This window comes from Setaria viridis, chromosome 2, assembly GCF_005286985.2.
Source record: "Setaria viridis chromosome 2, Setaria_viridis_v4.0, whole genome shotgun sequence".
NCBI lineage: Eukaryota > Viridiplantae > Streptophyta > Magnoliopsida > Poales > Poaceae > Setaria > Setaria viridis.
Genome location: NC_048264.2, coordinates 17,038,975 through 17,050,489, shown reverse-complemented (window position 1 = coordinate 17,050,489; position 11,515 = coordinate 17,038,975). Strand labels below are relative to the sequence as shown.

The window sequence follows — 11,515 nt, the reverse complement described above, 5'->3', positions numbered from 1 at the left end:
TATTTTGCGCAGCAAGTGTGGTGTCGACTGTCGACATAGATAGGGCATGGCGTGTTGTGGCTAGCTCCCAAACACGTCCTAATCCTGTCACATAACGAGCTTGGAAAATATCGCCATATACCTATCATGTCACGTGCTTGAAAACTTCGCATATGATACGAATGTAATATGGATGTTTCCTAAATAATATCTTGGGTTCAGTTTATACAGGCGAGGAGCATGGCCGAGAGATGGCACGGCAAGGGGTGCTTATAAAAGGCCCCTAATTGCTGCTGCTCGTTCCCAAATCCCAAGGAAAACTGCAAAAGTAAAACAAACAATCCATCGTCATGGAGCTAAGTGCAGCAACGCTTATCTTCCTCTCCCTCCTGTCCCTGCCAATTGTTGTGACCTTGCTCAGCCGCAAACTAACGCCGAGCTCCAAGAAGAGGCGGCCTCCTGGCCCGTGGAATCTCCCCTTCATCGGAAGCCTCCACTACTTCATCAAGTCGCATCCGCAGGTCGCTCTCCGGAACCTGGCCAAAAGGTATGGCCCTGTGATGTTCCTCCGGATGGGCCAGATCGACACCGTCGTGATATCCTCGCCGGTAGCCGTGCAGGAGGTGCTCCGGGAAAAGGATATCATCTTTGCGTCTCGGCCAACCATTGTTGCCTCCGAGATCTTCTGCTATGGGAACCTCGATGTCGGCTTTGCGCCATACGGCGCATATTGGCGGACACTGCGCAAGCTCTGCACGGTGGAGCTCCTCAGTGCAAAGATGGTGCGGCAGCTTGCACCCGTCAGGGATAAAGAGACTTTGTCCCTCATTAGAAATATCCAAGCCGCTGGCCAAGGTGGCGAGCCAGTCAATCTCGGAAGGTTGCTCTTATCCTGCTCGAGCATGATCACGGCAAAGGCGGCATTCGGTCATGCTTGCAGCAGCGAGCTCCGCGAGCAGTTCCTGTCTGGGATTGAAGTGTCGATGAGGTTCAGTGGGGGCTTCACATTCGGGGACCTCTTCCCATCGCTGAGGTTCATTGACGTTATCACTGGGCAGAGGCTTAGGATGTGGCGAGCACACAGGCAGCTTGGCGCCGTCTTTGACAAGATCATAGCTGAATGTGAGGGACTGCAAGGTGATTCCCTTGTGAGCGTCCTCCTTCGAATCAGGGACGAGGGGGAGCTTGAATTCCCCATCGGCACAACAAACATCAAGGCAATTTTATTGGTAATTTAATGATGAATCACACTAGATGCTGTATCGTTTTATTTCATTCTTGTTCATTTAGTTAATTCCATGTAGGATATGTTCACTGGTGGGACAGAGACGACATCATCAGCTGCAGAGTGGGTCATGTCAGAGCTCATGAGGAACCCAGCGGTAATGGCTAAGGCACAGATCGAGGTGAGACGAGTATTCGACAATAAGAACCCACAAGACCATGAGGGCAAGATGGACGAGCTACACTACACTAAGATGGTGATCAAGGAGAGTATGAGGCTGAACCCAGTGCTGCCATTGATGATCCCCCATCTTTGTCGGGAGACATGTGACATTGGTGGGTTCGAAGTCAAGGAGGGCACCAGGGTCATGGTCAATACGTGGGCCATGGCAAGGAATCCCGAGTATTGGCAAGATGCGGAGAAGTTCAAGCCGGAGAGATTTGAGGATGGCACGATTGACTACAAAGGTTCCCGGATCGAGTATTTGCCATTTGGGATGGGTAGGAGAAGATGCCCCGGTGATATATTTGGGTTGGCTGCCCTGGAGCTCATTATTGCACGCCTTCTCTATTACGTCGACTGGAGCCTCCCAAGTGGAATGCAACCTGATGAAATTGACATGGACATGTTCGTTGGCGCAACGACAAGGAGAAAGAACCAGCTGCACCTAGTGGCATCACCTTATAGAGAGGTTTCCGTGCAAAGCTGATCGAAGGGTAAGCATGTTTATTGGCCAACATTTGCAATTGTGCCCTTGTACCTGATAACTGAAAAGGTGCATGTCGTATTTGTTCAAATGATAATTGTCAAATAAGTCTAAATAACTAGGGACAATTGCACCAGTACTTTTCCATTAAAGTTACAAAGGACATTGGAAAGTCTTACACAACATGACAGGTCGATCAATTTGTACTTAAATATGCTCCATAGAAAATTATATATTTGTTAAGAAGTATATATATTTCTAATATATATTCGGTGACTCACCGATTGTTTGTCCTCGGTCACTAGATCATGGGCAGATGCCGCAAACTCGTCTTTATCTCTACTCTCAAAAACCTTCTAGTATTTGGTTCAAGGAGATTGATGCCGGAGAGGAACTTATCCAGAGGGTCGGGATTGAGTTGATCCCTCCTATGTCACACAATCCCTATGGAGATAAATCCCTGCTTCCTTCAAATCCTTCTCTTAAAACATATGTCTGATTTTCCTGGGTCTAATCAACTCGATATGGGATATTCAGCACTAAAAGCAGAAAGAAATAAAGCACCTGGCAAATTGTAACAACAGTATACTATTGGAGGTATGCCCTAGAGGCAATTATAGAGATGATGATATCTGATTGTATCCATGATTTGTATCTTGTGTTCATTGAATATCCATTAAAGACTACTTGAATTGATTTGCAATTATGTGAATTGTATGTGAAACTCTTTACTTGTATGGTTATTGTAAAAGTTGTTCCTAGTCGGTGTTCATGTGTGGACACACATGAATATTAGACTAGTACATGTATTAGTTGATGACTATGTTTCACAAGTCATGGACATGGAGAAGTCGAACTAATAATGTAGGCAAATGTAGAGACATATGCTAGGATTGACCCAACGTGAGAAGTAGTTCTCTCTTTACACAACATGTACGCTTTGTCCTTAGACCTGAGATTGTCGCATGTACTCAAGATGTGGATCGATTTACTTAGGGGCTATCAAACGCTACACCGTACAGGGTAGTTAAAAAGGTAGCTTTCGGATTTGTCAGGAAGCATGCTGTGAGGCATGGTCAATCAAGATGGGATTTGCCCCTCTCTGATTGAGAGTGATATCTCTGGCCCCTCGAGTGATCAGATCCGGAAATGCATGGCCATGTTACGTACGATTAAGAGTTAACCTACAAAGGGATTCCGAATCACAGGATCGAGAAAGAGCGGTCGGCTTGAAGCTAGACCAAATATCGTGAGGCAAAGGGAATAGCATGTACATGATGTTGTGACGGTTCGTCTGATATGATCTTCGTGTGCGTATAGGAGTTGGCACATCTTCCTAGAGGCCGCTACCGACTATTGGGCTGAGTAGGAGTACTCGAGCCATGTTTATACGTATCTGAACCCATAGGGTCACACACTTAAGGGGCTGGAAGCCCAATTTAGACATGATCCGAGTTGGATCAAGTTTAAAAGTACTAATGGGCCTCGGACCCACAGGCCTGTCAGGAACCTCTATAAATAGAGGGGTGGGCGCCCTAGGGTTTCATCCTTTTGGCCAAAAACACATCTGCCGTGCCTCCCACGCCCTCGCCCTGTTGCAACTTGCGGACCTAGCAATCCGGCTTGTGACGCTTCCTCCCTGCACGTGTGGATACCTTGCCGGTGTTGCACCTGTAGCACTTGGATGAGCCGCCGCCGAGCCACGACGAGCCACGACGAGCCGCGGCACGAGGACGACCTTGCTGCACGTGGACGAGCTACTGAGGAGCTGCTCGACATCGACGTGATCGACTACATGTTCGACTACACTGATCGACTTCGCTGCCCCGACGTGATTCTACATCCTTCACACCAGTGCGTCGAGTGGTAATCCTGTGATCCATATACGACAGTTTTCCTAGTTTACGCGATAGAAAAATTTTGTTTTGCACTAGCATAGCCTACCTCATATCCCGACACTCACACAATACAGAGATATGCAGAGTTGTATCTTGACCGAATTGTTTCCCTACATGGTGTGCCTAAAACGGTCATCTCTAATCTAGGTAGTCATTTGTAGCACGTTTTTGGAAACAATTGCAGTCTTCGCTTGGTACTAAGCTGATTCGCAGCTCCACATATCACCCTCAAACAGATGGACAAACTGAAAGAGTCAACCAGATATTGGAAGATATGTTACGTGCTTGTGTCATTCATTACGACAAGAATTGGGATCAATGTTTGCCCTTAGCAGAATTTTCATAGAACAATAGCTACCAAGCTAGCTTGAAAATGGCACCTTTCGAAGCCTTGTATGGATGTAGATATCGAACCCCGCTAAGTTGGTCGCAACCAGGAGAACGAAGGGTATATGGACCCGACTTGGTAGTGGAGGCCGAAGAAAAAGTGAGAGTTATTCGAGAAAATCTTAAGGCCACCCAGTCCTGACAAAAGAGCTATTCCGATAATAGGATGAGACCTATCCAATTTGAGGTTGGGGATTTTGTATACCTCCGAGTATCATCGACCAGGGGTGTACACTGCTTCGGAGTGAAAGAAAAGTTGGCTCCGTGCTATATTGGTCCTTATGAGAATGTGAAAATTTATGGACCTATAGCGTACCGAGTTTAACTCCCGGAGAAGATTGCAGCAATACACGATGTTTTCCATGTCTCGCAACTCAAGAAGTGCATTCGACTTCCAACCAAAATTGTTGCAACGGAAGAATTTGAGATCAAACCCGATTTATCATACAAGGAATATCCCTTTAAGATCCTCGATCGGAAAGAAAGACATACTCGTAGACAAATGGTGAAGATGTTCAAAATTTAGTGGAGTAACCATACGGAAGATGAAGCGACGTGGGAAACAGAAGAATACCTCAACACTAATTTCTGCGGTTTTCTTTTCAACCAGGGAGGTACGTTGCACCACACACACTAGTTCCTTTCTTCACTAGAATCTCGGGGCAAGATTCCTTTAAGGGGTAGGCTGTAACAACTCTGCCTTAGTGAGGTGAAATTAAACTTAAACAAGTCATTAGTCACTAAGTAATAGAGGTGAAATGCGCATTTGACCCTAAAAAGCTCGTTTTGGAGTTAATTATAAAACTTGAGTTTTTATATACAAACATAACATTTTTCCCAAATAAGAGTTGTAAAACTTTTAATTTCAAACCATTTTTGTTAATAACACTTTAGCTAATTCGGAGTGGGAGAAGGTCAAAAACAAGAATCAAACTAGGAGTATATTAAAACCCTACAAATGACCAAAGTCTTGGAATTCATGCTTTTGCTCAACTTTGCAACCTGTTATCCCACAATTTTATATCTAACCCTAAGCTAGACCTTTAATAAAAGTTGTAATCCCTTGAGTGTGTTCAAACTTTGTTACACTGACCCAGGTCCAAATCGTAACCGAACCTGCCCAAATCTTTGTCAAAGTCGGGTAAAACAGTCAACTCAGCCGTCTTGGCATTCCAGCGCTAAGTCTAGAAACCATCCAGAGCGCACCTCTTGGTGAGTGTGTTCCTCCAAATTTTTTAACTAAACTCAAGAAAAGCTCTTAATAGAAGTTGAAGTCCTAAGACCGAAGAACAATTCCTTCAATAGCACCTTGGTCTAATTCAACTCAGAAGATGTCCAAAATTCAAGTCAAAGACAGCCAAATTCCTGAAATTCCACCCAATAGGCTGAAATGTTTGAAGTCCGAAAATTTCTATTTTTGGGCAAACTTTGGCTCGAGTTATCTCCAAATCCGTTCAAAACCTGGACAAACACCTTTAGTAAAGTTTGAACTCTGACCATAGGACTACAAGTTTGTTAAAGGGGTATTTAAGCATTTAGTTTGAAAATTTTGAGTAAAGGGGCCCCCAAAGTCGACCACGTCCCTGCATTGCCTCGCCTCGACGCCAGCGCACCCCGGCACGTTCGCCCAGAGCGCTACCTGCCCCATGGTGCGCTGTCACCGGCAGCTCGCCGGTGCCCTATCCCCAGCGGGGAAGCGACAGGACGGCGAGCCTAACGCCCAACTAGCGCCGCGACAAAGACCCGACGAAGCTCCCCGCTACCCTATCGCCGGCCGAGCGCATCCCTTGCCCTGCCACGCATCCACGCCTGCCAACCGGAGCCCTGCCCACTTGCCGAAAAAGCTGCCATGCTGCCATCGTTCCATGCCTCCGCCCGCTCACCCAACCAGAGCCTTGGCGCTCCGCCTCGCCCGCCCGACAAACCAGTTGCCCACGCTACAAATCGCCAGTGACCAACCCTGGCGAGATACGCCCCGGAGCTCTGCTCCCAGGGCCAACGGTGCCACCGCCCAATCACCGAGCACCAGCAGTGCCCCTCGCTCCCCCTCGGCCTACCGGCCAGCAAGAACTCTCCGCCGCTCCCTCGGGCCCTATAAAAGGAGTAAAGGAGCCGTCGAGAGAGCCCTCCGCACCCCTCTGCCATTTTTCTCCCCGCCATCTCTGTTTTGCACACCGCCACCCACCTTGCCCTAGAGAGCATCCCTCCGCCGGCCAAACCCCCTCTCCATGACCCGTTTGCACGCCACAAGTGGCCCCCGAACCTCCAGCCGTCGTCAGACGACCGCCTGAGGCCACCCCGCCGTCGAAACGCCACAAGCCACCACGACCATGCACGAGCTCATCGCCGCCGCCGCGTTTCGACCCTTGCCAGCCATCTCAGTCGCCCCAACTTTGCCAAGTCGAGCTCAGGTGAGCCCATACGCACCCTCGACCACCTGTCCCCTGACCCCCGCTGGCGAATCGCTGGGGATTCCACCCGCTGCTGCTGTGCACACCTCGGGGATGACATTACGTCTTCTACGATCTTTCCAGGGGGTACCCTAGGTGGTCTTTTATGCGGTAAGGGTCGTCGAGAATCAAGAAACCAATGGTGACGCAAGGAACACGATTTAGATAGGTTCGGGCCGCTAGATCGTGTAATACCCTACGTCCTGTGTGTTGGTTTGTATTGATGTTTGCTTTGATCCTGAGAGATTTGATGTCCTTGAGGAGGGTCCCTGCCCGGCCTTATATACGCGGGAGGGCAGGGTTACAAGTTTGAGTCCTAGTCAGGTACTATTAAAGAGTTCTACTCGGTATTGGCCCGAGTAGTTTTCCATAACCATACAAGACTAGTCCGAGAAGGATATGCCTATCCTTGTTCTGATCTTGTCTGAGTACGTCCCTTGGTGGGCCGTCCAAGGCCTACTCGTGGACCTGGGGAGTATGCTCGACAAGCCCCCGAGTACTTTGTAGTCGTGCGCCACAGTCTTGGGCACTGCGGGCACTATCCGAGTAGTTTTGCAGACTGAAGTGCTCGAGTACTGTCGCGTGGCTGGAAGGTACTCCTTTTGCTTTCTTCGAGTTGTCTCCGTTCCCGAGTAATTTTATATGGTAGTGCGATGTCAATCGCACTCCATATGGAGTAGCCCCCGAGCCTTAGGTTGCGTCGAAGAATCAGGCTTAGGGTCAAACCATCTTTTGCCCATTTTACCCTTGGAGATCTTGAAAAGAAAAAACTGACCAACGGGTACGGTACCCGTAGCCCCCGAGCACTTAGGCGATTTCTATGGTTGAAGTGGTCAGCAGTCCGTTGAATAGAGTAGCCGTTGGGTGTATAAGGCGATTGATACGCGATTAATCTGTCCGTTGCGCAACTGACGCGTGGAAAACCGGAGCGGCGGAGATAAAACTAGAAGGCCCCCTTTCAGTTGCTGTTACGCCATACGGTAATCAGATCCTTTTTACTTCCTCCTCTGCGCCTCCGCTCTGCATTTTGCCGCCATGAGAGCTACCGCCACCGCCATTGCCGCCTGAGAAAGATACGAGTGTCGAGCTGCTTCTACGTTGAGGTTTAGTCCATCGAATGCGCACCAAGAAGATAGGCAAGAAACCCGAGAAGATCCAGGGCAAGGCTTTGGCGATGGGCAAGATCAAATCCAAGAAGGGGAAGGAACTGGTGCTGCCGACGCTGAAAGTGGGGCCGACGAACCAAACTGCGCCGCCGCCGCCTGGGGCAACTTGGCAACACTCGGTGATGAAGGAGGAAGCTATCCAGGTGCTAGTTGATGCGAAGCTCCTTCAGCCGAAGGAGATTCTTAAGTGGCGCCCTGCGTTTCCCAATGCGTGGCAGTTTGAGGAACATCCTGCCGAGACGGTGATGCTTGCGCACTTTGTGGAAAGGGGATTGGCGGTGCCCACCTCCGACTTCTTCAGAGGTATTCTTGAGTAGTATAAACTCCAGCTCGTCCACTTGAATCCCAATGGTGTACTACAAATGTCTATTTTCGTACACGTGTGCGAAGTTTACCTCGGAGTACCTCCAAGTCTCGAGTTATTTAGGAAGCTATTCCGTTGTAAGCCTCAGCTAAGTGCTCAGCGGACGAAAGTCTTTGGAGGTGCCGGGTTCCAGCTTAGGAACTCGGGCGCGTATATTGAGTATAATCTGACCGACTCCCATGGGGAGTGGAAGAAAAGGTGGTTCTACATCGGGAACCATGAACCCCGCTTGCCTGTGGTGACTGGTCACGCGCCGAAGCATGCGGAGAGCTGGGTGAGCGAGCCCGAGGACACCCCTGAGCTCGATCACTTGATGCAGCAGATCACCGAGTTGAAGGCACTCGGTTTGACTAGGATCAACATGGCGACCAGCTTCCTGAAGAGAAGGGTCCAGCCGCTCCAACAACGTGCTCACTCGGGAGGTGAGTACGTAGGTCTGAAGGATCCATCGCGTATGTCTGATGAGGACATATTCGATGATGACGTAGAGGCGCTGCTGGCTAAGTTTTTTAGGAACTATCAGGGAGTACCAGTAATCCCTGCAGCCCTTCATCAATATGACGCCTGGTACGAGCTAGAGGTGGTAAGTGTTTTCCTCCAGACTTGTTCTTCTTTGACTTGTGATTCTTGCTGCTGATACCGATTTGTCGTTTGAAGCCCTGAGTGCTTGCCGGCTACTTGGCGCAGTCGGAGGAAGAGTCGGAAGCTGTCATCGAGGAGTCGGAGGACGAGCCTTCTCCTCCTGTTAAAAGACGCACAGTAGTCCGCAAGATGTCTGCGGCTAAGTCTGCTTCAACCCATGAGAAGTCTCGGGGTACCAAGGTATGTAGTCGGTAACTTGTCTGTTACTGATGGATTTGAACTCGTTATTGATGTGGCGAATCTTGTCTTGGTTCGTGAAGGCTATGGATACGGCGCTTGGTGAAGATGAGGCTGTTTCTGAAGAAATGGCCATGACCGACCCAGAAGTCGGTGATGTGGCTGTTAACATGGTGCCGGAGAGGGTACCATCAACAGATACTAGGGTAGCCCCCGAGTTAACTGCGTCAACTCCATCGGACATCATGCCGCCTATTGCTGATCAGGCGGTCTTGGGGCTGCCTGCTGGAGCAGCGGGTACAGTGAAGGAGGTGTCGCCAGTACTCGCTACTGGTACCTTGTTGTCCAATGTGATCGCCAGTGGTAAGCGTTGTCCCCTCTTGTTGTATTCATTCGAGTAGTATTGTAGTCTTAACTTCGGTGTTGTAGGCCTTGGCGAGAAGACAGCGCCGGTCGATATTCCCACGGCGCCTAGTACTCGGCCGCCTGTCGCCGAGAAGAAGCGTGTGCGACTTCCGCCACGTTCGACCCGGTGAGCTTCCTTGTCTTTTTGAATGACACTTTTTGGATTGTCTTGAAATCATTAGCTTTTTGGGTGTAGAGATGCAGAGGAGACTACCCCTGTAGAGACAGGGATAGTACCGGATCCCTCGACTACAACATCTGTTCCTTTGGAGGACTTGACTGTTGAAGAGGTACCCGAAGTTGACGCTGGCCGCCTTGGAGCTACTATGTCGATGCTTCAAGACGTGATTCACTCGCTGGATGTTCCCGCTGCTGCATCGGGTTCGGGGAGCGCTGCTTTATCGTTATCTACTGGCGGATCGCTGGCCGTAGTAGATGTTGAGAAAGCCAAACAAACGACTGCTCCAGGTATTTTGCTCTAGTCTGCTTTTTGTAGTCGTGGCCGGTAGCTGACGCAATAAATGTAGGTGCTACTCTGGGTACGATTCCTCATCTTGTGGAGAGTACTCGAAGGGCAGTACTTAGCCTGCCTTCTGATTTGGAGTTCCAGAGAGTCATCGATGTTTTCCGGAGCTTCCAGGTAGATTTCCTTGTTGATTTTGTTGTATGACCCGAGTAGTCGTGAGGCTTGAAACTTATCACACCATACTTGGATGCTTTCAGGAAAGAAGCCATCAGCTGGAGCAGGAATGTGCCCGACTGATAGAAGCTCTTCGGGTTCAGGAAGTCGAGGCGAAGTCCTTTGCCGTGGAACGCGCGGATCACGCGGTTCAGCAGGAAAAACTAGAGAGCCGCTACAAGTCCTTGAACAAGAAGTATCAAGGTAAGTATTTCGACTACTCTGGGTGTTTCCAACTGTAGTTGGCTGTGGCCTGAGTTCTTTCCTTTGTAGAGCTCAAGAAGCAGGAGGCGGCTGCAAGGAGCCAAGTCATCGATTGGAGAAACGCTCATGACCAAGTGGCAGATGAAGCCGAACATCTTTGGGCCGCGCTTACGGAAGCACAGGCTACTTGCGAGCATCAGCGGGACCGAAAGATGAAGAATGGCGTGATGCTTGCCATGGCTATGGTGGCATACAGAGATCATGCCCAGACCTTGGGGAGATTTCGGGGCGAACTCCGAGAGCTGTCTGGAGCGGCCGAAGACTTGGTGAATGCCATAGCCCCCGTGGAGGAAGGCGCAGGACCGCAATCGCTAGTCGAGCGACTGAGAGCTACCCCGGGTAAAGTAGCAGGACTTTGCAAGACTGTTTGCAAACAGGTTCTTGCAGTTGTGAAGTCCTACTACTCGAGGGCAGACTTGGCGGCAGCTGGAGATGGCGTGGCTCGCAATGCACAGAGGAAGCATATGCGCAGTACCTCGAGGAGGCGGAGCCTATTGCAGCCAAGATGTCGGAGTTTGTCTCCCTAGAGGAGCTTTGAGCTTTTGTGTGTCTTCTTGTTCTTCTACCGAATACATTGATATTTTTGAATATCAAGCCTTTGGATTTTGAAGTTCATTGTCTTGTGAAGAGTAGTTTTACTCCATTTTGTCCAATCCAGAGTACTGGAGTTGGCAGGGCCCGACCCTCTAGGGAAGAGAGTCATCCCGCCTGACCTTGAGTCTTGGGGTCGGCTAAGCTTGACCCCTTTGATGGTGAAAACTCCGCCTCGGTGGACCCTGGGTCCTGGGGTCAGAGTAGTCGAAGCCGCCGAGATGTAGGCCATGCTTGGCTTGTACTAGTCCCGAGTGTCGAGTGGTTGTAATGTTGTTTGAGTACTCGTCTTTTGAGGGATACGGGTGTACTGTACTCTTTTGTCCTTTGTGGATGCACGGGTGTACTATACTCTTTTGTCCGTTGTGGCATGAGTACGGTCACATGGGCAGAGTCAGGAGTCGTCAGACTCATTGATCACGGTGCATAGTAACTCTTGAGCAGGTGGTAGTTGGGGCTTTCGGCTATAAATTGGGCCATCTGGTGGGCGAACCAACTCAAGTTCCTGAGTAGCGATGGATTGCCTTCGATTGCTTCTGTTTGAGTGTAGAGAGCCATCAAAGAGTCCACAGACTCCTGCGC

General features: G+C 49.6%; 2 protein-coding genes across 3 annotated transcripts; both read left to right on the top strand.

The window, feature by feature from the left end:
* Positions 1-224: 224 nt before the first annotated feature.
* LOC117841995 (cytochrome P450 99A2) lies at positions 225-2,634 on the top strand. Of its 2 annotated transcripts, XM_034722329.2 has the most exons (3): positions 225-1,208; positions 1,284-1,920; positions 2,216-2,634. In XM_034722329.2, exons 1-2 carry the CDS (start codon positions 330-332, stop codon positions 1,911-1,913), a joined length of 1,509 nt encoding a protein of 502 aa, XP_034578220.1. In that variant the 5' UTR covers positions 225-329; the 3' UTR covers positions 1,914-1,920; positions 2,216-2,634. The 2 variants fall into 2 exon arrangements, with proteins under 2 accessions (XP_034578220.1, XP_034578219.1); XM_034722328.2 differs by lacking the exon at positions 2,216-2,634 and having other exon boundaries at positions 226-1,208; positions 1,284-2,174.
* Positions 2,635-2,786: 152 nt separating this feature from the next.
* Positions 2,787-11,172, top strand: LOC117844151 (uncharacterized). Its single transcript, XM_072292143.1, has 5 exons — positions 2,787-8,997; positions 9,078-9,867; positions 9,927-10,039; positions 10,123-10,282; positions 10,352-11,172. The coding sequence occupies exons 2-5, from the start codon at positions 9,726-9,728 to the stop codon at positions 10,867-10,869; spliced, it is 933 nt and encodes a 310-aa protein (XP_072148244.1). The 5' UTR covers positions 2,787-8,997; positions 9,078-9,725; the 3' UTR covers positions 10,870-11,172.
* The last annotated feature ends 343 nt before the right edge of the window (positions 11,173-11,515 follow it).

Excerpts from the sequence above, each read along its gene's own strand:
- LOC117841995 (XM_034722329.2), top strand. The coding sequence starts at position 330 with ATGGAGCTAAGTGCAGCAACGCTTATCTTCCTCTCCCTCCTGTCCCTG. Across the intron at positions 1,209-1,283 it reads ACATCAAGGCAATTTTATTG|GATATGTTCACTGGTGGGAC; the intron begins GTAATTTAATGA and ends AATTCCATGTAG.
- LOC117844151 (XM_072292143.1), top strand. The coding sequence starts at position 9,726 with ATGTCGATGCTTCAAGACGTGATTCACTCGCTGGATGTTCCCGCTGCT. Across the intron at positions 9,868-9,926 it reads CAAACAAACGACTGCTCCAG|GTGCTACTCTGGGTACGATT; the intron begins GTATTTTGCTCT and ends CAATAAATGTAG. Across the intron at positions 10,283-10,351 it reads CTTGAACAAGAAGTATCAAG|AGCTCAAGAAGCAGGAGGCG; the intron begins GTAAGTATTTCG and ends TTTCCTTTGTAG.